General features: G+C 32.1%; 1 protein-coding gene and 1 non-coding gene across 2 annotated transcripts; one reads left to right on the top strand and one right to left on the bottom strand.

The window, feature by feature from the left end:
• Positions 1-2,784: 2,784 nt before the first annotated feature.
• On the bottom strand, positions 2,785-2,858 carry TRNAT-AGU (transfer RNA threonine (anticodon AGU)). Its single transcript has one exon. It is a non-coding gene; the product is annotated as a tRNA-Thr (tRNA).
• A 10,009-nt stretch (positions 2,859-12,867) lies between these two features.
• On the top strand, positions 12,868-14,968 carry LOC18446961 (galactomannan galactosyltransferase 1). Its single transcript, XM_006857065.4, has one exon. It carries the CDS (start codon positions 13,336-13,338, stop codon positions 14,770-14,772), a length of 1,437 nt encoding a protein of 478 aa, XP_006857127.1. The 5' UTR covers positions 12,868-13,335; the 3' UTR covers positions 14,773-14,968.
• Positions 14,969-26,017: the final 11,049 nt, after the last annotated feature.

Here is a 26,017-nt window from a genome sequence, read left to right as displayed (position 1 = left end):
TACACTTTTTTCTGTTGTTAAGAAAAGGATTTTGATAATTAAGTCAAAAGAGGTTTTGACAGAGTGAGCTTGCTAGAAAGCCAATGGGCATGCTAAAAAATTTTGTTCTATCCTTTTACTTATTTCCCTTTTATCTCCCCTTGCGTCGAGCTTATTTGCTCCTTTTTCTCTTGGATTTGGTCTATTTCTACTGAGAGACCTTACAATCTAGCGTCCTATTAAAGTTCTGACGTCACTATTTGTTTCGTGGGAGTGGAAGCCCCATTCTGAAGGGCCTTAAAAGCATCAATTGACCTTTCCGTTTAGGAAGTTTATATAGAGCCGAGGCTCTAAACAATCAAATTTGAGCCCATCTCAAAAAATGCACTATAAGAGATTCTTTTGACGGCCAAATGTCCACATCAAGACATCAAGAGGCATGAACATGAGAAAAAATTGGATCTCAAGTTTTGGAAATAATGCATCTTGTAATGTATTTTTAAACTGTCAATTTTCAAGATTTTCAAGCTTTCATAGATCTGTTTGTTCTACACTATTTTTGAAGCTGTAAATTTTATAATTAAAAATAAAAATATATTTTAAAGCTATCACAAAGATTTTAAGTGTTGAAACCACATTTCTCGACACTATGATTTATTTTGATTGTTTAGAGCCTCAGCTCTATACAAACTGTACCCGTTTGTTTAAGATGCCAATTCAACAGCCGCATGAGCGGTACTTATGTAGAGATTTAAGCTTTTTGCTTTTTTCCTTCACTTCATAACAACCACTTGCTTTTCACATAGATAGAGTGCCTTTAAGGAAGATTTTTGAAAGCCAAACCTTGGATTTGGATTTTTTTTTTTTTTTTTTTTTTTCTTCTTTTGGGCAGATCAGTGGTGGATTATAGGCCTCTACCCATTAAAGAAGATTTTTGAAAGCCAAACCTTGGATTTGGATTTTTTTTTTCTTTTTTCTTTTGGGCAGATTAGTGGTGGATTATAAGCCTCTACCCATTTTTGAAAATAGTGAATGGTTTTGAAAATAGTGAATGGTTTTCAAATCAGTGAAAACCTAACCCAGTAGTTGAGGCTTAGGTGGTGCTACCACCTTTTTACCTATGAGGAAAAATAGCACCACCTTTTTACCTATGAGGAGAAATAAAGGTTCATGTCCAGATAAATACCCCTAGCTTTCTTTCACCCATATTGGGATGTACTCAAGGAAGACCTTATATGGTTACATCATGAGTTCTATCAAAAGAGAGAGTATCAATAGAACCATTAATACCACCCTCTTGCTCGAAAGAAACGTAACATTGAGATTATACAGGATATCTGACCAATTAGTCTTCTCAACAGTATTTTTATAAATTTGATGTTGTAATATTTTATCTCAATTATGCACTTTTAAGTTTTCATAGATCAACAAAATTTACACTATTAGAGTTTCAGATTTCATAGCACATGGAAAAACATAGATTTTCAGGCCTTACTAAATTTTGAGCGCGACCATGACTTTAGTGGATATAAAGTACAGTTATACTTTTTGAGCACAAATACCATGCTCCCTTGGAGCATAATTTATTATACTCCCTCACTCAGATGACGGGAAGATTTTTTCAAATTGAAATTTTGGTAACCACTTTAGAATCATTAGATGATTATTTTTTAAAAGAATTGGATTTTTAAATACTTATATTTCACCCTTTAAAAATTGGACGGCTTCTTTTCAATCTTAAAACACTAATTTTTTTTTTCCAGGTGCTTAAAGGGTGCAATTAAGACATTATTTTTATTGAGATTAAACTATATATTAAAGTGGTTATATCATGCTTAAAGGAACCTATATATTAAGGGAAAGCTTTCTATGTTCTCCCTACAACATAGAAGTTCTATCCTCCCCTACCATCCAGCCGTCTATTTTTTTATCAAGAGAGACACCCACCTTTTGATCTTAGATCCGACGTCTCAAAGTATTTTATTTTTAATTTTTTTTAATACAATTTTTCTGAATTTTTTTTTAAAATCATATTCAGAAAAATTCTGAATACAATTTTAATATAATTTTTCAATAAAATATAATGATCAAAATACCCCTTAAAACTTTCAAAGATTTGGTCATTTTATTTTATTGAAAATATTTTTTTTATATTTTTCATTAATACGAATATAATAGAGGAATGGACGTCCAATATTTGGTGTCAAAATAGTTTTATAGAAAAAAAATTAAAACTAAAATAGTATAAAGATGTGACATTGTGATTGGAGCAATCTTAGCCCTCCATTCAAAAATGGAGGGTTCGATAAAGGCAAAGATAAAACTTCTATGTAGGGAGAACATAGAAAGCTTTCTCATATATTAAAGTGGTTATATCTCTAAAATTTTGGAGTTTTAAAAAGATTTTACCCGAGGGAGCAAATGGATAGTATACTCCTAAGGCAGTATAATATCATTTACCATAACTTCATAATACAAAGCTTAGTTATTGGGCAAAGCGGCACTCCAAAATTCAAAACCTTCTCTCACTAGCTTTGAAAATACAATCTAAATAATTTGAAAAATGTGGTTGAATCGTACTTCGACACGAGCCCCACTACAAAAGCATAAATCTTTTTTAAACATTTCATGCTTTTAAAGAGCATTATTACAGTAACTTGAAAACGTGGGCCCCCAATTGTCCTAGGATTCATTTTTACGAAGGCCTATTAAAAAAAAGTGGGCCAATCGGGTTTCCGAGGAATCATTTTTCAAAGGCCCCACAACACAACAAAAATCGGGCTTCCTCGAAATTCACTTTTTGATTGCTTTCATTGAGATTTGAACTCAAGACCTCCCGCTTACTAAACGGGTGCTCTAACCAACTGAGCTATGAAAGCGAATTATTCATTGGTTCTGAATATCATATAAAGACTGTAATTTACACGGAACAAAACAAATCTAAACCTACACACGTGGCTTCACGTCAGGGTAAGACAAAATTAGGGTTGGGCCAGGACCTAAACCCGAAAATTTTTTGTGGGACCCGAGCCTAATTGGACCTGAATAAAAAAATAAACAATATAAAGATTTAAATATTTTGTTTATATATATAAAGTAATGACACTATGAGACCCTCTCACACCCATGTGAGTAAGACATGTGTGAGTAGGACCTCAAAAAATCACTATTAAATTTTGATACAGATATTTAGAAAAGTTATCACATAGGCGTTGGACTTCGGTGAATCCGTTTATTGATAACTTTTTTAGATATCCGTGTCAAAATTTAATGGTGATCTTTTAGTGTTCTACTTACATGTGTGTGGAAGGGTCTCATAGTATATATATATTATAAATAAAATATATAGTTATATTTATTTCATAAATATTTAAATATTTTTTTGACAAATAAAAAATATTTAAATATTAATACTATTCAGATCGGATCCAGTTGTGTCTGTATGGATCCAGACGCAAACCAGACAGTGTTTGGGTCCAAATCTTAGCCCCAAACCCAACTCAGATTTGAACCCAATCCTAACTACTCTCAAGTCCAATTTTTAAACCGCGGACCATCTGGGCCGGGACCATTACCACCCCGTGACTGGTTAGTAACAAACATGAGGCAAATAACGACGAATATTTGGTTGAATGGTGCTAAGATTGTGTCCCACAAGAGCAAGGGCAAGGGCAAGAGCAAGAGCAAGAGCACGAGCACGAGCACGAGCTCTCTCTCCATTTGTATTATGCAGCGAGGGTCACATGGAAAGCGTCTCCTGTTTTTAAGGTTGGAGGGCCCACAAGCGTGGTTCCACAGTCGACCTTTTGCGTGACACGCCCTCATCTCTTTTATTATGCTCTACTGCTTTCTTACAAATTCCCGCATACAACATGTCCTTTTTACCGAAATCTCCGGCTTGTTTAAAGATCACCATGTTCATACCACGCAAATGTCTCTTGTGATGTTTTCTAAAAAATATTATATTTAAATGAGCAAACTGCTTTAGAATGATTATTTGGTCAAAGTACTTTAGAACGACTATGTGCTCAAATTTTATGTTTTGATTTAACCTTAGATGTGACTTTTAAATTTATTACCACTTAGACACCTCGGTGGATCATAGTTAAAAATACCTGATCATCCCCAGTGTTTTAATCATGGGTGCGGTTTGTATAGAGCCTCCCTCCAAATAGTGGGTTGAGAAATGCGATTTTATTATTAGAAATCTTCGTGACAGTTTTAAAATATATTTTTATATTTATTTATAAAGTTCAAAGCTTCAAAATAAGGGTAGATCAACATGTCTATGAAAACTTGAAAATCTTGAAAATTGACGGTCTAAAAATGCATTACAAAATACACTATTTCTAAAACTTGAAATCCATTTTTTCTCATGTCTGTACATCTTGATGTCGAGATGATCAATTTGAAGATATTTGGGTATCAAAACAACCTCTTCTAATAAACATTTTGAAGTAGGCTCAAATTTGATTGTTTAGAGCCTCGACTCTACAAAAATTTTTTCCTTTAAAAAATTACCTTGTTAAATCGAAATCGCCGAATTTGAATTGAGTAATGTCATGAATGAACTGTTAGGATTTAATATTACTCTTAGATACGGAAAGAGGAATCCCAAAAATTGGATTCCACGAAGATCGTATACTTACCCAATTAAAAGCAAAAGATAGCACGAGTCATAATACAAGAATGAAGTATAAAACACATACATCAAAAGAATACAAAGATTTACATGTTCACCCTAAGAGGGATACATCTATAGGCACGACAAACTGAAATCCACTACACCAATGAAAATTACGTCATAGATTTTGGGACATTGAGTTACCTCTCTAATCCTCCACAAAATCCAGTCGAGCAAACCATTTTAGACCCACTCTCGTGATCTGCACGACCTGCCGATCCTTCATATTTATTCCACAGCTAAATCATTGTCCAAAAAGAGATCATTTATCTCTATTCCACCTCTAAATCATTGTAAAAAAAGAGACGTATCTATCTCTATTCTACCGCTAAATCATTGTAAAAAAAGAGACCTATATATCTCTATTCCACAGTTAAACCATTGTCTAGGAAGAGACCCTTGAGAGCAACCGAGATTCTCTCACTAAAAGGGGAAACCACCCAAAATCTTCATGAGAACCGATTCTCTACAATAATCAGCCTCTCAATCTACATGAGGTACATCCGTCTCGTTTCTCTCCATATGAAGCTCTTTTCTCTCTAAGGGGATGCCTTGCCACTGATGAAGAGGAGGTATTGCCTCTCTAAAGCCACATTTTCATACGGTAACCCAAATAGAGCATACATAGTCTTTCATCTTTCATCATATATATATATATATATATATATATATATATATATAAGATTAGGAGTCCACACTAAGTAGGAAACTGAGAGGAAGTCACATTTCTTATATAGTGACCCAAATATGACACACATAGTCTTTCATCTTTCATATCATATATATAAGATTATCAGTCCACACTAAGTAGGAAACTTCCTATAGATGTTACATATATCTCAAAAACCAAAAGATGTATCCTAAAGTCCTAATCTTTTTGGATTTCTATTTTATTTCGGAAGCTTATCAATATTAATCTCAATTCCACATAATATGAGATTTTCATATGTGGGTGACTTTGGATATCACCATATCCAACAAGAACATGAAGGTTCTCTGATAGAATCATCTAGTTCTTTCAAGTAACCTGCCGTTGTTGATGAGCCAATCACCTGGATTTTACATTTAAAATTTTTTATTTTTTATTTTTTATTAATTAATTATCTCAACTGGATTTCCGATCTAGATCGGTGAAACGTTGATCTAGACTGATTTCCTAACTAGCTAATTCGCCTGATCGATCAAGGCTTTTAAAGGTGGGTGCGGTTTGTATAGAGCCTAGGCTCTAACTAATCAAATTGGAGCCTACTTTCAAATAGTGTCAAGAAATGTGGTTTCAATACTGGAAATCTTCTTGATAGCCTTAAAGCATATTTTCATCTTTATTTATAAAGCTTAAAGCTTCAAAAATAGTATAGATTGAGAGATCTATGAAAACTTGAAAATCTTTAAACTTGACAATCCAAAAATGCATGACAAAACACACTATTTCCAAAACTTGAAATCCATTTTTTTCTCATGTCCATGCATCTTGCTGTCAAGATGATCAATTTAAGAATCAAAACAACCTATTTTAGTAAAAATTTTGAGGTACGCTCAAATTTGATTGTTTAGAGCCTCGGCTCTATATAAACTTTTCCCTTAACAAAACTGCCCGCTTTTCTATTTTAACTTTTTGCATCACAAGGATTTGAAATAATCAAATTTATATCTATTGAAGATTTATACATTTAAGCCACAATAACTTTTAGCTGTTAAATTTAAAATTGGGCAGTTTAGAATGTGTCAATCAGCTCAAAGTCCTACAAAAATTTCTCAAATTTTATGACATTCTTTAAGCTCTCGAATTTCACATATACGTTTATGACCTTCATGCATTAAAAGGAAAGGAAATTTATCAAAGTTTTTGACAGATACCCATAGAAAAATTCATGGCCTTGAGTTGAATTAGCTCCAAAGGGAGAAATTCATCTCTAATAGATATTTTAATAATTTTCCTAACAATAAATAGTCATATGTATAATGGGATTGTCTACAAAGATACCATTTATCTTTGAAAAATTGTTTTATACGGGTTAGACCGCATGACTACATATGTGGTCCAAAAAGTGTAAAATATCTATCTTAAAGATGAATGCAAGTCGGTCTTCCATCTAAAAACAATAGAAACTAAAGGTCCAAATGTTTCTTTACCAGAATTATTATTTCTAGTCTTTAAAATTTACTTATTTTTTCATATCCATGATCTCTATGTTAGAGATTACATGTCCGTATAAATGAAGTCAAAAAGTCCTTCTTAAAAATAGATTGATTTATAGGACCGTATTTTTTTATATGCGGGTTAGGCCGCATAGAAACCGAGTCTTTTATCTTTTGTATATAGAAGTCACAATCATTTTCACTTATTAGATATCAAAGTGGATAGCTTAGAGTGAGTCACGAAGTCTTAGAAATATTTTTTTTGGAATTTTATATTTATTCAGTGACACTCTTACGATGCCCATTATGAAATTCGCGGGACAAGAATAATTATAAGGCCTCAATGTATGAAAGATAACTGATCTCTTTGTATACAATATATTATATGATCCCACAGGCAGCGTGCTAGAAAGCGAGTTTCTCTCTCTCTCAGTGAGAGAAATGCTTACTGGTATTTAGTTGTAGTGTTTCTGCCTTTTTTCGCATACAAGAAGAAGATAAATTTATGTACGGACCATATTGAATGGGTCAATTACAAAATGATATCACATTTGTCTCAAATTACTAAGGGCACCCCCCTCACGGTTTTTTTTTTTTTTTTCCAAAGTTACTCCTTGTTTGGTACTGTGCTATACAAAACAATTGTTAGGTGTTTAAAATACCAGACACGTATCTGCTATCTTGAAAAACCGTTCTCTCTATAGATGGAATAGTCTTTTGACGGATCCGGGGCAAATCCCCAGCGCTTCTTGTCTTTTCGGTCACTTTGATTCTTTTTGCCCACACAAAAGAGGCTCTTGAGCCACCTGGTTGCACGCCCCATGGTTTTGATGGGAGGGGAGCAATGGGTTTTAGAGAGAGAGAGAAACAGATAGAATATGACTCTTAAATACTGATTTAATGAGAAATGTTGGGTCTGGGAACGAGAGAGGATCGAAAGTCATGGAACAGAGAGCTTTTCAGGGTCAAAAAGCATGGAAACTAAAAATCGTAGAGAGAAAATACGAGAGCTCGACATTGAGAAAAAGGGCTTTGGAGAGAGAAATGAGCGCACGACTTACAAAGAGAGACAATGGAAGCCCTAAAAAAAAGGTGTACGGGCATCAAGGGAAGGAATTAGCGAGAGAAAGGAGAAGAAGCTGCGGGCAACTCTACTGATACTTCAATATGGACTGTATTTCAATGGCTAGAGAAAGTAGAGTTTTCTTCAGCAGAAGAATCCTCCAGTAAGAGAAACTGGTATCGAGAAAGAGAGAAAGAGACGCACTGGCAATGGGGCACTATTGGATGGGACATGGTTTTAGGAATAAAAACAGAGGGGAATGGTGCTCTGCCATGGCAGAGCAGATGGGTTTAGAGAGAGAAAGAGATAAGGCAGCGGTGAAAACTGAAAAGGGCTAAAATTCCCCGCCTTTTTCCCTTGCTTTTAAATTCATCACATTTAGGCTTGAACGAGAGATGGATTTGGGTGAGAGAGAGAAGGGTTACGACTTTTTTCCCTTGCTTTTCAATTCATCACATCTAGACTTGAAAGAGGGATGGTTTTGGGGAGAGAGTGTGTGCGAGAGAAGGGTTAAGATGTTTGGAGAGAGGGTTAGGTGGTTTTGCAGATAACAAATAGCTATCCCGTATTTTAAACATCGAATAGTTGTTTGTTTAGCACAGTATAAACCGTTGTCCGTAATTTTGAACAATCGTGATCTCATTTTATAATTGACCTCCGAATGTAAATTTCTCATCGAAAAAAGAAAGAGATCGGAATTTCACAAGAAAAGTGTACTATCGTAGGGGCCATGTTCAATATTGTTGGGGCCATGTTCAATAACGGACTCACAAGGTAGACCGTGTAGCATGGCGCTGTTCCATGGTGTGAAATCCGGGACGGGGAGTATGGGTGGCATCGGGTTGGGTCTGCTTGGACCCAGATGTAGACTCGAAAATGTATTGTGGAACCCGGATTTGAATCGGGGTCTATATGGACTTGGACCTAGACCCTACCTGCCAAGTCCAAATTTTTGAATCATATCCGGACTAGGTTGAGTCTACCCACCAGGATCAAGTCCATTGCCACCCCTTTATGAGGTCGAAGGTTCGATGCTTGTTAAGGCTTCCCCTTGTCAAATCTCTTACAAAGAGTGGAATTGGCTTGGGCTTGAGTGGCTAGCAGCTCATATTTAGTAGCGATACACCTCAATTATGTTTCATGTTGCTGAACTACGAAGAAAAAAAAAACTCTAAGAGAGAGAGAGAGAGTGCGTAAGGGTGGAAATGGATCAGATCAATTCCGACCCGGACATGGTTTGACTCATTATAAGTTGGACTCGAACCCAGGTTAGGCAAGGACTCGACCCTCAGGGTCGATTCAGATACAAGTCTACAAATAAAAAGTATAAAAAATTGCAGTATATATATTTTATGTTATATGCTTAATATTATTAGTATGTGTTTATATTAGTATATACTGGGTCGGGTTAGGTTGATCTCGTTTTGTACCAGACTCAACCCGACCAAACAAGATTTAAGCTAGACCCAAACCTAAACCCGACCCTGAGTCAATCAAGATCAAATGGACCCAAATCGGGATCCAAACCCTGACCTGTTGGGTCCACGAATCAACCCAACCCCATTAGCACCCTTGAGCGAGAGATGAAATTTTGTTACACCAATTATATTGAAAGAAACCATCAAATCGTGCAATCTCTTGTCCAATGGTTGAATGTTGAAAGAAACCATCAAATCGTGCAATCTCTTTTTCCAATGGTTGAGCAGTGCCCATTCGAAAGTGTTTTATATAAGAAGATTGAAACGCTTCAAATATACCTTTAGTTCGCTTCAAATTTACCTTTAGTATAAGGAGGTTATAATTATTTATAACTATCCAATTACTTTTAGTATAAGGAGGTTACAATTATTTATAACTATCCAATAAGAAGTCTGATAGTTTGGGTGTGCCACAAAGTTTGAGAAAATTTCTTTTGAACTTTGAACTTATTCAATGAAATAAATGCAGCCACCCAATTTCACATCCAATGGTCAAGATTAATTATGATCACCTAATATAAAAGGTAAATGGATAAGATCCTATCACCCTACGGTTTGACAGCTACAGTATCAGTCAACAGCCCATATTGAATCTGAGTTCAATCTAATGGTCATGACTTCATTTCATATTTGAATTTTTATTTTATTTTTATACAAATCCAAATCATTTGAAATTTTAAATGTTTATTTTTAAAAACTAGTAGAATCTAATAAAAATATTAAAAAAATAATTTAAAAAATATAAATTGATCAAAATACCCCTAAACATTTTTGGGGCTATTTTGGTCGATTTATATTTTACGAATTACTATTTTTATATATTTTTATTACGTGCGTCTTGATGAGTAGAATGTACGCCTAAATTTTCAAGTTATTTGGTTAGAAAAACAATAAAATTTCAAATAAAAAATAAGGTCGTGACCGTCAAATTGGCCCAGATTCAATCTAGACCATTGGCTGACACTATAGCAGTCAGCCTGTAGGTTGACAACATCCATTTATATATATATATATATATATATATATATATATATATATATATATATATATATATATATATATATATATATATATATATATATATATAAAGATACTATAAAATGCCTATAGGCAAAAATGAACAGTAATTTCACTTACCCTCATCACCATTTGAAGTTCATCGCAAGGTCACGATTATCTTGTAGTGTTTCATTTTCATTTTTCTTTTTATAAATCGGATTGACCTGAAATTTAGAACGTGTGTTTATAAAAAATAGACGAATATATAAAAAATATCATAAAAATATTTTACATGAAAAATATTGACCAAAGTACCCTTAAAACTTTTGGAGGTATTTTGGTCAATTTGTTTTACAAATTATTATTTTCATATTTTTATTAGGTACGCATCATTAAGATATACGCACACTTCAAATTTAAAGTCATTCTGATTTGTAGAAAAAAACTAAAAAATGAAATACTACTGGATAATCGTGAACGTGTGATGAACTTTGGATAGTGATGAGGGTGGGTGAATCACTGTTCATTTTCGTCTATAGCCAGTGGGAAGACTTTACCATATATATATATATATATATATATATATATATATATATATATATATATATATATATATATATATATATATATATATATATATACACACTATGAAATTATTTATCATTATACTCAACAAATTTTAGACAGTTCTATACCTTTATTTCGTACATTGATCATTTTTTTAATAAGGATATGATATCATCCACATGAGATGTAATATCACCTACATGGAGTACACTAGTGGCATTTATTTATAAAAAAAAACGAAATCTATGTACAAAACAAATACATATAAATGTTCAAATTTTGTTGAGTACAACGATAAATTATTCTATAGTGTGAGCACCTTAATATATATATATATATATAGGAAAAAGCTGAGGTTAGCCCACTAGCTCATATGAACATATGACCCCAATAGTCCAAATTGAATCTGGGCCGATCTGACGATCACAGATGTCCGATAGTGTTTAATTTTTATTTTATTTTCTATAAATCCAAATCATTTGAAATTTTAGACATGTGTTCATAAAAAATAGATGAATATTCGAAAAATATCAAAAAAATATTTTACCTAAAATAAATTGACCAAAATACCCCCAAAAAGTTTCAGGGGATATTTTGGTTATTTTGTTTTTGCGGATTATGTTTTTTATATTTTTATCAGGTGTGGCTTGATGAAAAGAACGCATAGCCTAAAATTTCAAATGGTTTAGACTTATAAAAAAAAAAAAAAAAAAATTCAAATACTATCGGACATCCGTAATCGTTAGATCGGCCCAGATTCAATTTGGCCGTAGGGCTCATTGTCTTTTGTGAGTCCACCGGCTCACATGATCATTTATATATATATATATATATATATAGGAAAAGTCTTCCTAAGTCCTTTAGGTAAAAATAAACAGTGATTTCATCTACCATCATCACTGTCCAAAGTTCATCGCATTGTCACGATTGTCTGGTAACATTTTATTTTTCATTATTTTTTTTCTAAAAATTGGAATGATCTGAAATTTGGAGAGTGTGTACATCTTAGTGAGACGCACCTAATAAAAATATAAAAAAATAATTTACGAAAATAAAATTGATCAAAATACCCTTGAAACATTTTAAGGGTATTTTGGTCAATTATTTTCATGTAAACTATTTTTTTGATATTTTTTCATAGATTCGCCTAATTTCTATGAACACACGCTCCAAATTTTAGGTCATTCAGATTTGTAAAAATAAAAATAAAAAATGAAATACTATCGAACAATTGTGATCGTGCGATGAACTTTGGACAGTGATGAAAGTACACGAAATCACGGTTCATTTTCGCCTATATGCATTTTGTAGTGTCTTTTTTTTTTTTTTTTATATATATATATATAATATTATTTTAAGCATTATTATTATTTCCACTTATTACATTCAAATATTACATTAAAATATTTTTATAGTATACATAAACTATGAGCCTCAAAATTACCCTATTTTTTATCTCGAAATAAAAGCAGAATTCAAAGTACAAGGTTTGCAATTTCCCTATTTTGGATCTTTAAGATAAATAATAAAATAAAAAAATCAGACTAGCAAAGTCCAAAAATTCCCTATTTTCATAACTTTAGTATCTCAAATAAAAAAACATTTCGGACTCCAAAATTGTAGAACTTTTATTTTGTAATTTTAAGATTTTAAAAATCCAAAAATAAAAAAAAATTTCAATTTTGAAAATCTGAAAAATAAATCATATTTAGTTCATACAAAAATAAATTTCGGATTTTTAAAAATCCGAAAAAGGTAATTTATTTATTTTTAAATGTTGACAAATTATTGTAATAATGATATAAAATAAGTAGAGTAATAATAACGAAAAAAATTGAAATTATAAAAACACTTAAAATGATAAGTAATTTTCCCGAGAAAGAAACACCTCATTTATTAAAGGCCACATTGTCTGCTCACCGAAAGTCATCTACGTACAAGAAATGGTAAAAGGATCGGTGCAGACGGAAACTTTCACCTTATCTTCAACTTTCTCTCTCTTAAATTTTCTTTCACTCTCCACCGACGAAAACCCGCACAGAATCGCGGATACCGGAAACAACACATCCTATTCAACTTCCTCGATAAAACAAAACAAAACAAATCAAACCCTAATTCTCCGAAACTTTTCTCTCTCTATAAACTGTAAAGTATAAACACACTCGTCAATCTTCTGTTACTTTTTCTTTAAACACCCCTCACTCTTCAGCCCCTTTACTCTTTAAATACATTTTTCAGTTTTTTATTTCACGATTCACAACTCACTGATAATTTAATTTTTTTCTTTCTTTCACTTGTTAAGTCCTTTCTCTCTCTGGGCTCTCTGCAACTTAAGAAGTTAGTCTCTCTCTAGACAGTTTGCTTGAACCCAGATACAACACCTGTTAAGCGAGGCCACCATTTGGCAAACAATCCCCTCTCTAAAAATGGCCTCAGACCCTTCCCTCTCTTCACCACCTCCTCTCTCTTCCACCGCCACCGCCATGGCAAAACCTCAAAACCTACCACCTCTTTGTCTCTCCTCTCGAACCAGTAAACCATGGCTCGCAAGAAAGTGTCGCCTAAAACCTGATCATTTAACAGATACGCTGATCTTCACTGGAGGCGCCATGGCTGCTCTGTTACTCATCTATGCCATTTACTCTCTCTGTAACCCCACGGCCATTACTACCACTTCTTTCTCTGAGGTCAAGCCTCAAAACCCTAATCCCCCATTAGCCCATGACTGTCACCACCCCAAGCTCCAAAACCCGTTTTCCACAATCCCTACGTTCTATGATGACCCAAACCTCTCTTACAGAGTTGAGAAGCCGATAAAAAATTGGGACCAGAATCGTCGACAATGGATGGAACAAAACCCCTCTCTCTCTCTAAATTCAGAGGAAAAAGTGTTGCTCGTCACTGGCTCTCAAGCAAAGCCCTGCAGAAACCCAGTTGGGGATCACCTTTTACTTAGATTTTTCAAGAATAAGGTCGATTATTGCAGGCTCCATGGCTATGACATCTTTTATAACACTCTTCTCTTTCAACCGAAGATGTTCACCTTCTGGTCTAAAATCCCAACTGTGAAAGCAGCCATGTTGGCTCACCCCGAGGTCGAATGGGTTTATTGGGTCGACTCCGATGCGGCTTTTACAGATATGGAGTTCAAGCTTCCATTACAGAAGTACAGAGACCATAACCTAATAGTCCATGGATGGGATCACCTGGTTTATCAAAATAGAAGTTGGACTAGCTTAAATGCTGGGATTTTTCTTATCAGAAATTGTCAATGGTCCATGGATTTCATGGAGGTTTGGGCAAGCTTTGGACCCCAAAGCCCCAATTATGAAGAGGCAGGAAAAACTCAAACCTCTGTTTTATCAGATAGGCTCTTCTCTGCATCAGATGATCAATCAGCTCTGGTTTATTTGCTTTTAACTGAGAGAGATAAATGGGGTGACAAAATTTTCTTGGAAAATTCTTATTACTTTGAAGGTTATTGGGTCGAGATCATTGGCACCTACGAAAACATCACGAGAAGGTATGAAGACATGGAGAAAGCTCAGCCAATTCTCCGGCGTAGGAAACCGGAAAAACTCGCCATGAAGTTCGGTGAATTGAGGGAGCCATATTTGAAAGAGGCAGGAAATGGGAGGTTTAGTTGGAGAAGGCCATTTGTCACTCATTTTACAGGGTGCCAACCCTGCAGTGGCGATCATAATAAGATTTATTCTGGTGAAAATTGTTGGAAAGGTATGGAAAGAGCCCTTAATTTTGCAGATAATCAAGTTCTAAGGAACTTTGGTTTTGTTCATGAAGATTTATCTGACTCGGCTTCTGTGAAACCATTGCCTTTTGACTTTCCGGCGAGTGTGGGTTGATTTTCCGGTGAGGATTCCAGCAATGAAGGCTGGGGCGTTGGGTTCTGGGCTCAGTGGTCATGTGTACATTCTGGGTGTCGGTAAAGTGGATAGTACCTTGGGTTTCTTTTCATTATTTTTCTGGTTTATCGTTGTAACTTTTTAGTCTTTCTTTTAATTTTTTATTATCTTTATAAGATACTTTGATATCGTGGCATGATTGAAGGAATTATAGGTTGAGAATCGTATTTTTGGCAGGGAAAAGAGTGGTTTAAAAAAATGGATGGGTTCCCCATATCGAAAACCGGTTTGCAAGATTAAAATAAATAAGATATAAAAGTGGGGCCGAGAATTAGAACTCCCCGATCCGGAGACTCTTTTTAAACTAAGATTTTCTACTCCCGTAGAGGTATACTATCCATTTATTCCATTGAGCATAACTTACTTTGAATATCTTTTTTATTTCAAATTTTGGGTGTCCTACAAACGACCTCAAAGAAAAAAAAAAATTTTAACCCCCTCTACTTTGAAAAAAGAGAAATGATCCTATAAGGACTTTCCCTCACTCATATGTGTAGTGAGGACCCCAACCTTAACGGATAGCTATTAAATTTGGTAAAGATTTTTTTTTAGAGATATGTATCAATTTTAATGGTATTTTTTGAGGTTTTATACACATTTAATAACGATCTTTTGAGGTATTATACACATAGGTTAGGGAAGATCTTATAAGATCATTATACGAAATAAAATATCATCATGGTGATCTTTTGGGTTTTACACACATGGGTGGGGAGGATCTTATAGGAACATTACCCAAAAAATATCGTCGCAAAAGTGCACACGAACTATCCAATGATCTAAATATTTATAAATTCAAAACCTAAATTTGTATAAGCTAAATATTTATAAATTCAAAACCTAAATTTGTATAAGCATTCAGTTATAATTAGGTGGATCCCAAAATTTCAAATTAAAAAAAACACTCTCAAATTCGTACTTCCGCGCGGAGGGAGGCTTTGTTTGGCTCACTTGTGCCACAAACACTCTAAAATTCGTACTTCCGCCGAAAGAGGCTTTGTTTGGCTCACTTGGGCCACAAATTTTCCATAGGCATATGTTATTTTGATATCCTATAGTTGAAAAAAGGCTCTAACGATGGTAATGATTTTTTTTATAAAAAATAAAAAAATGGTAATGATTTTTTTATAAAAAAATAATTTTTATTAATGATGGTAATGAAGTTTTTATAAGAAATTTGAAAATAAAAGAAAATTAATTTTTTTAAAAGAAAAATGAAAAATGGTTTCTTTTAAAAAAGAGTAAATGAAGTGAATAAAACTTTTAGCTTGAAAACAAGCAGTGATTTAATAATTAGAAAAAGTTTATATAAAGATGCTACCCTATAATGTAGAACTACGGATGCTTCTTAAATCTTAAAAATCCATTGGAAAAGGTAGCTTTAATGTTGAAAAACCCTGGTTGATCATTGCGACATCGAGATGTATGACTATAAAAAATAAAAAAGTTTTACGTCTTAGAAATAATATATTTTACAACATATTATCTACACCGTCTATTTTCAAGATTTTTATATGTTTAGAGATCTACTTGATTTAAACTATTTTTGAAATTTAAAATTTTAAAATTAGATATAAAACAATTTTCGATATAATCCTATGAACATTTTACATCAAAAGTATATATCATGATAAAATTTGAAGGAACACCTTATCTCTACACCTACGGATGCAAACTGCACCTTTAATAATTTGGCACAGTTAATAGGCCCTAACCAAATGACGGGAGGACCCTATTTGTTTAGAATATGTCAAATCACTAAAACGCCCATGGGTTTTCTACCCAAAACTCCCTTGTTGTTACAGGTTTTCTACCCAAAACTCGGAATTTTTGCATTTTAAAATATGTTTTTGAAGATGTATACGAGTGAAATGAAATTTATAAAGTAAATCTTCAAGCGTTAATTGAGATATTTTGACCCCTCTTACGAGTCAGTAAAGGGTTATGAGCACACAATGATATTTGAAAATGTACATAATGGGACTATTTACTTTTTATATAAGGAAGTCACAATTATCCCTATAGGTCAAATTTGAAATTGTGTAGTTAGGGATGTCTCATTGTTATGACACAAAGTTCAAAGCAAAATTTTTTGAATGTTGTAGCTTCTGTCATCTCTTGGATTTCACATCCAATGAGTAAAATTGATCATGACCTCCTTATATAAAAAAAATAAAATGGTCTCATAGCATACAATCCAATGATATTTTTTTAATGGTGCAGTTGCCATACGGATCCGTCCGTAGGTGTAGAGGTAAGGTGCACCTTCAAATTTTATCATGGTAGATAATTTTGATGAAAAATGTTATAAGAATTATCTCAAAATCTATTTTTATATCTAATTATAAAATTTTTAATTTAAAAAATGGTTAAAATCAAGTAGGTCTATAAACATATGAAAATCTTGAAAATGGATGGTATAGATAATATGTTGTAAAATGTACTATTTCTGAGACTTAAAATCTTTTTATTTTTTATAGTCATACATCTCGATGTCGAGATGTTCAATCAAAGGGTTTTTCATCATTAAAGCTGCATTTTCCGATGGATTTTTGAAGGGCATCCATAGTTCTACATTATAAAGTAGCATCCTTGTAAAAAAAATTTTCATTTTCTAATAATTTGTTGCTTAAAGTTAACTTTTGAGGAACCAAAGATGCGTGCACTACACCGGGGATGCAATAGGATATCTCCAAGGCCCTTAAAAATGGGGAGGGTACGACTAAAAATTTGGAATGGTCGACTTAGTGGTCTTTATTTTCCTTTTTTTTTTGTTTTTTCCGACTCTAGTATGATTCTTTAACTTAATATTACTTATAAAAAATAAATAAAATCATCCATCTTTGATACAAGGATGCCACACTCTATCTTAGTCATTAGATATTAACTTATATGGCAAGAGGTATGCCATTTTTTGGTTCAAACCTCCTAAAATGTATACCTATCCCCAACTTAACCCCTATTGTTCTCAACTAATCACGAGAGAGAGAAAGTACCAACAATCTAAAATTTGTGAAATATGAAAATTTAACCTATTTGATAATAGTAATATATATATGAGCAACACAATTAACCTTTCTTATTATAATAAGTATATATATATATATATATATATATATATATATATATATATATATATATATATATATATATATATATATATAAATTAACTTATCTTATTCAATAATGATATGTATAGGACAAATGAAATTCAAGAGAGAAAGATATGCACATCATACATGCATGAGAAATAAAAATTAACCTATCTTATTATATAATAATATGTATGGGAGAAATAAAACTCAAGAGAGAAAGTTATGCATACCATATCTATGATTATCTTTCCATATGTTAATTACATAGAGAGAGAGAGATTTCCTCATCGATCGCTATCCTTCACTTGCTTTTCTCATTCCTTGCCTCCTGGGAATGCCAGTTGAGAGATCACTTCCAAGACTGTGCTTCCTTCTTTCACTTCCAGAGCTGTACTGATTTGAAAGAATATAAAAGGATATATATATATATATATATATATAAAGACAACGAAAGATGACAACACTTAACTTGACCAAGAGTAAATATTCGCCTGTGAAAGCCTTCTTGGATTGAAAAATGTTGGACCATTGGGATTCGGTAGGATTTTTTTCTTTTTGTTATAAAAATTATACTTTTTTATAATATAAGAATTCAATTCTAAGTTAATATAAGAATTAAATGGAATTAGAAGTATACAACTAAACGAATATCTTAATTAGAGATAGAGATTTCCATATCGATGATTATCTTCACATTATTTCCATATCTTAATTTGAGAGAGAGAGATAAGCGTTCTTTCCATATTTTAATGAAAGATTTTCATATCCTCTTTATCTCAACATTGTTTCTCTATTTTTTTAAAACCTCCTAAAGAATTTTATTGTTTTATCCCACCCTTTCCTAAAAGTTGTGCATGCAAGTCATGCCCAAATATACTTTTTTACCCTATTTTTTGGCCCAAACCTCTTAAAATAGATACATATCCCCAACTACCCAACTAATCACAAGAGAGAGAAAGTACCAACAAATTAAAATTTGTAAAATATGAAAATTTAACCTATTTGATTATAGTAATAATATATATAGGAGCAAACCTATGTTATTATTACTCACACACATATATATATATATATATATATATATATATATATATATATATATATATATATATATATATATATATATATATATATATATATATATATATATATATATATATATATATATATATATATATATATATATATATATATATATATATATATATATATATATATATATATATAAACCTTTCTTATTATATAATAATATGAGAAAAGTTTATATAGAGCCTAAGCTCTAAACAATCAAATTAGAACCTACTTCAAAACTTTCACTAGAAGAGGTTGTTTCGATGTTCAAATATCATCAAATTGATCATCTCGACATCAAGATTCATGATTTTAGAAATACTGCATCTTCTAAACATTTTTGGACCGTCAATTTTCAAGATTTCATAGATCTGCTTGATCTACACTATTTTTAAGCTTTAAAGTTTATAACTAAAGATGAAAATATAATTTAAAGCTATCACAAAACTTTCCAGTATTGAAACTATATTTCTCGACACTATTTAAAGGTGAGCTCTAATTTGATTGTTTAGAGCCTCGGCTCTATACAAACCGTACCCTAATACTATATATAGGAGAAATAAAAGACATGCATACCATATCTAAGATTGTGTTTCTATATCTTAATGAGAGAAATAAAAGACATGCATACCATATCTAAGATTATGTTTCCAGATTTTAATGAGAGGGAGAGAGAAAGATCAACCTTCTCTCCATGCCTTAGTGAGAGATTTCTATATCCCTCATTATCTCAATAATGTTTCCATATCTTAATTAAAGAAGCACAGAAGAGAGAGAGATTTATATATCTATCCTTATCTCAACATTGTTTCTTCCTGTTTTTTTTTTCAAAGGTGTGGTTATAAGGTTGCAACCTTAAAAAATCCAATTAAGGCGCACTTCCAAATTTCATCATAACATGTAATTTTGGTGTAAAAAATTCTTCAGATTATCTAAAAATATATTCATATCTAATTATAAAATTTTGAACTCCAAAAGTGGTTAAAATCAATTAGATCTATAAACATATGACAATCTTGAAAATGGACGATTTAGATAATGTGTTGTAATATGCACTATTTCTTAGACTCAAAATCTTTTTTTTTTTTCATATTCATATTTCTTGATGTTGAGATGATCAATTAGAAGGTTTTTCAATATTAAAACAATTTTTTTGGATGGATTTTTTAGGTGCATCTTTATTTTTACATTTTAAAATAACCTTATATAAATCTTTTCCTTTTTTAAAACCTCATAAAGTTGGTAACAATTAGATCTTGCATCTTTATTTTTATTTTATCCTACCCTTTCCTAAAAGTTGAAAATGCAAGTCATCCCCAATTTTTTTGCTCCTTATTCTTTGGTTCCAACCTCCTAATATGGGTACCTATCTCTAACTCAAACCCTCTCATAAAGTTGGTAAAAATATAAATACATGCTTTTATATTTGTCTTATTTCCAAATCTTTTTTAGAGTTGGTGACGCCTTATAAGAAGGATCTCCCATTTTTTTGCGAGTTTCTTCAACAAATTTGTGTACACAAACACAGGTATGCATGCGTGTCTTGAATCTTTGTTCCTTTTCCTTTTATTCATTAATTCTTCTCTTTATTGATTATAATTCTTTTACATATTCGTCTTTGCTTATTTCATGGCATTCTAAGGATTTCACAGTTGTTTTATTATTTGAATAATGTTTATTCATATGGGCTTTTACTTGGGAGTTTGGAATTTGTTATAGTAATGCATGCCATATATGAATGCATTGGTTGGAGTTGTGGTAGTAATGCATGTAGTGGAACGCATGGAGTGATTTTTATTTTATTACCATGCATGAAAGTAGCATAGTCAATAGAGAAGTATTTATTCTTTAGAGTAGAGGGAGACTCATGACTCAATGAAATAAGAGAGAGAGAACTATATATAATTAGGCATGGTTACATCATAGCTTAACTCTATGAGTAGAACCTAAACCCACTCCAGAACCATCAAGTTGTGAGAGAGATGCAAGAAATATGAGGATCTTTTATTAAAAATAGAATGTGCATGTTGACCATTGTTAATTGTTTTTTGGTGTTTGTATCACGCTTATCTCCTATATAATTATAACTGTTTTTTCACTTTAGAATTGTATGTCTAGAATGTACATGTTATCGGTTGTTTTATTGTTAATATCTCTCTCTATCTCTTGCGTCTGTGTTAGTGAAATATGGTTTGAGGAGTCTGAGTTAGGGTCTTCATGCCTTGAAGATTTATAAAAAAAGGGTTCAGTGTGGAAAGAGAGAGAGTTGTATGCAATTCATGATTGTTAATAGAGAGAGAGAAAGAGAGAGAGAGAGATCGTGCGTCTGTGTTAGTGAAATATGGTTTGAGGAGTCTGAGTTAGGGTCTTCATACCTTGAAGATTTATAAAAAAAGGGTTCAGTGTGCAAAGAGAGAGAGTTGTATGCAATTCATGATTGTTAATAGAGAGAGAGAAAGAGAGAGAGAGAGAGATCGTGACCAGAGAGATACCAAGGTTCATGGCATTGAGGGCTTTGGATCGATCAAGAGTGATGATAGAGACTTCATAAAACTCATAGAAATCAATAGAACTCACACAACAATAATTAAAACCGAATATGCATCATACCAAAGTTCTCTCTAATTAAACAATGATTATATATATATCCCTCTATTTTATGAACAATCAAATTGGAGCCTATCACAAAAAGTTTATTACAAGAGGTTGTTTTGATCTCTAAATATCCTCAAATTGATCATCTCGACATCAAGATGCATGGACATGAGAAAAAATGGATTTCATGTTTTGAAAATAGTATAATTTGTAATGCATTTTGGACCGTCAATTTTCAAGATTTTCAAGTTTTCATAGATATGCCGATCTACACTATTTTAAGGCTATTACGAAGATTTCCAGTACTGAAACCACATTTCTTGACATTATTTGAAGGTAGGCTCTATACAAACCGCACCCTATATTTATATAATACTTTTAAATAATAAAGAATAATATAATATAATTTTTATATCAATAATTAATAATATTTAAATAATAAATAATAATATATAATATATATAATACGGAAAACACTACGCAATGCCTATAGGTACAATGAACAGTGATTTCACCTACCCCCATCACCGTCCAAAGTTCATCGCGCGGTCACGATTGTTCAGTAGTGTTTTATTTTTATTGTTTTTTCTACAATTCGAAATGACTTGAAATTTGGATCGTGTATTTATAAAAAATATAGAAATCTTCGAAAAATACAAAAAAAAATATTTTACATGAAAAAATTGACCAAAATACTTCCAAAAAGTTTCTAGGGTATTTTGATCAATTTATTTTTAACGTATAATTTTTTTTATATTTTTATTATATGTTCCTCAGTAAGATGTACATATTATCCAAATTCAGGTCATTCCGATTTGTAAAAAAAAAATTAAAAATAAAACACTACTAGACAATCGTGACGGCTCGATGAAATTTAAACGGTGATGAGGGTAAGCGAAATCACTATTCATTTTTGCCTACAGGCGTTGGAAAATTTTTTTCATATAATATTATTGTAAAAATTATAATATAATTTAATATTATATTATTATAATATCATAATATATGGAATGCAAGTTTAATAATAATAAAAGTAGAGATGAGGAAGTAGTTAAGATAAACAACCAAGAAAAAAAAAAAAAGAATGCATTTTCGATATCTTAGGTCGACAATACAGGAAAATAGAGAGATTGTGAAAGATATCACACATAAAATTAGAGTGGGTGTGCTAAATGGAGATGTACAACCAGAATTTTATATGATCGCCGTATAACAATAAAGCTGAAAGGCAAGTTCTATAGGACAAATGTGAGACCAACTTTGCTCTATAAGGCGGAATATTAGGTGGTCAAAAAATAATATACCCATAAAATGAATGTAGTGTAGATGAGGATGTTGAGATGGATAAATGACAAGACAAGAAATGATAGAATTCGAAAAGAATACACTCGGGAAAATTTAAGTATGGCACCAATAGGCGATAAGATTAAAGAGAGTAAACTTAGGTCGCTTAATTATGTGTGGCGTAGACTCAATACAACACTTGATAAGAGGTACAGTTAGTTCAAGTAGAAAACTCAAAAATAGCAAGGAGTAGGCTGAAAAGGACATGGTTGAAAGTAGTGAGAAAAGGTGTGGGGATTTATGACATCACTGAGAGTATGACCCTTAATAGAGTAGAATGGTGGACTCGGATTCATATAGACGACTTCAATTAGTTGAAAAAGGCTTTAACGATAATGATGAATATAATATTCATGATACTAATACAATATTGTAATATTATATTAATAATATTATTTTTTATTGTAATAATAATTTATTAGAATATTATTATATATTATGTTTTATTTTATATTATTATTATCATAGTATTATAATTAATTATTTATTTAAATTTATTTCGATTAATATTATTATCGTAATTTGTCGTCCTAGATCATGATAACAAAAGATCATATGTTACATATTTATATTATTATTTGTAGAAATATAGAAATCTGCACTTATCTTTTGGAACAATATTTTCCTTCATTTTATGTGTACCCCATATTAGAAAGGTGGTTTATTACGTATGTTAGTTTATTTAGCAGTACACAACTTTGTAACTCTATAAATTGAGACTCTTGTTCACATATTCTGTAAGTTCAATAATACATCTTCTATGGGGGCATAAGGCCCAAATATATAGAAATAGAGTTTCTAACATGGTATCAGAGCAAAGTATTTTTCTAGTAATGTAATATGGATTAGTTTTCTTTTTCGACGAGGTATTTTCTGATGGAAGACCCTTAACAGATTTTTGAGATTTGGGCGGGTTGTCCTTGCAAAAATCTGGTGCAAACAGATCTCGTATCTTTTCTCGTCTCCATGATCCGTTTCCTCTCACGTTTTCTCTCACAAAACCCTCCTGTTAATTTTTTTAAAAATACACAACTTTGTAACCGTATAAATTGGGGTTCTTGTTTACATAATTCATAAGCTCACCAATATATCTTTGATGGGGGCTTAAGAACCAAATATACATAAATACAGTTTCTAATATTATTTACTTGAATGATCACTTTGTTCTATATACACACACAATCCAACTAGTTGGGATTACGTGCAAGTTACCAGCATGATTCTTCTCAGGTGCTTTGGACATTATTCTCATGTTATAAACAGCATCACCTGTGTGCACGTTACAAAGATCATTATTCTCTAGTTATATTCTAATTTGTTGCTCTTAACATAATTTGATGCTACATTTAGGTTATGTGGTTTTTTGTTATGCTTTTAAACTAATTAGCCACTCTATTTGAATTCTGTGTAGATTATAATTGCTCTATTCATAATGGGCGTCTTTGGACATGAGTAAACTTGGAATTAATTACCGCATTTGATGCACCTCATTTTGAAGTACTTATGCATTTTGCGAGGATGAATTGAAGGGTGCAAGGCTCTTGTCCAAAAAAAACAAAAAAAAAAAGTCCCAATCCTTTTTCTATTGTTCTTTCTATGGTTGATTTCTTTTCCACTTTCTACTTTCTTGACATTATTTTGATTGCTTTGAAACTAGGACTCTGTTCTCTAACGGTACCCTGCTTTGGAGGACATTGATAATTTATAGTTCTTTATATAAGGTTAGAGAGAAAGAAATAGGGAAAAGAGAGAACTGAGATCAAGAACTACCAAGAAATTAGAAACGGTTGAGTCAAAGTAATTTGCACTCTTTTAAACCATCCCAACTTCGTTTTCCTTATTACAAGAAACGCTGAAACATATGCCCACAAGAACAATAATTTCGAATATGAGGGCAGCTATACTTAATACGGCAACTTTTTTTACAAAGTTGCACAAGAACAAGAATTTAGAATATGAGGGCAGCTATACTTAATAAGGCAACTTTTTTTACAAAGATTTCGGATACCACAAGAAACATGAAACATATACCCATTTCTTTTACAACAAAAAGAATGGCAAACAAGAACGCTACAGCTGCAATTATACTTAACAAGGTAACCTTTTTACAAAGATTGATTTTTTGGATACCATGACAACACTTTCTTTATGCTTCTTTCGAGTACAGTTGGAGCAACATGTGGCCAGTATCAGATGAACCTTCTAACCACAATCTTCCTGTCTTTCTCCAAGGATTTCATCGCACCGTACTAGATTGCTGCATCTGGTCTGCTTCTAGTTGTTTATGCGTCAAGATACAATTTGTGATGGGGTCAGTCATAGTTACGTGCAATGCGTCTTTGTTCATCGCATCGTCCATATTTCACAAAGACTATTAGAGCTCTAATTAGGATCAATAGTCTCAAAGTGCATGATGGAGTTTCATATGCTGATCAAAACCCTCCATATTTGTACTAATTATCCTGATTAGAGCTTTATTTGTTGTAATGGCCCAAACTTTCTTCAGAGTAATATGGGGGAGTGAAATTTTATGTGATGCCAAATTGCTAACATATTTTTCCCCCTTTTACAAATTTGAAGTCAGTCCTATTCTGAGACTATAACATGTGGAGCATTCAACCTGTACACAATAGGATTTTTTATGAACTTGGCCATTTGCTGATCCTTAATCTTTACTTAACCAATTTACCTGCATTGCAGGTTGAAATGTAAGAAGAAATAACAAAACAAAAACTAAATTTATAATAAAATTAAGAATAATAAAATAAAATAAAATAAATGGAGATTTAGAAATGTTCAACATTAAAAATATATAAAATTAACATTAAAAATATATAAAATCTTACCAATGCAAGCATCTGCAAAGCATTTACTCCGATTGATAAATATTATAATTTAAGGGAGTAAAGGACCTATAGTTTGTTAAACACCCTCATAATCCAAATTAGAAAACTCATACATCAAAGTGAAGAAATAAAAATCAACTAGAAATTTGAATAGTAAAACAAATAAAAAAGTTATAAAAATCACAAAACAAGCACAAATGAACATCAATCTTGATATGCAATTAGAGAGTGAAA

This window comes from Amborella trichopoda, chromosome 12 (assembly GCF_054954075.1).
Source record: "Amborella trichopoda isolate Santa Cruz 75 chromosome 12, AtrichopodaSantaCruz75HAP2 v2.0, whole genome shotgun sequence".
In the NCBI taxonomy this organism is placed as follows: domain Eukaryota; kingdom Viridiplantae; phylum Streptophyta; class Magnoliopsida; order Amborellales; family Amborellaceae; genus Amborella; species Amborella trichopoda.
Note: the sequence above shows the minus strand (reverse complement) of the source record. Positions and strands in the feature narration are given on the sequence as shown.

Coding starts and splice junctions, on each gene's coding strand:
- LOC18446961 (XM_006857065.4), top strand. CDS start 13,336: ATGGCCTCAGACCCTTCCCTCTCTTCACCACCTCCTCTCTCTTCCACC.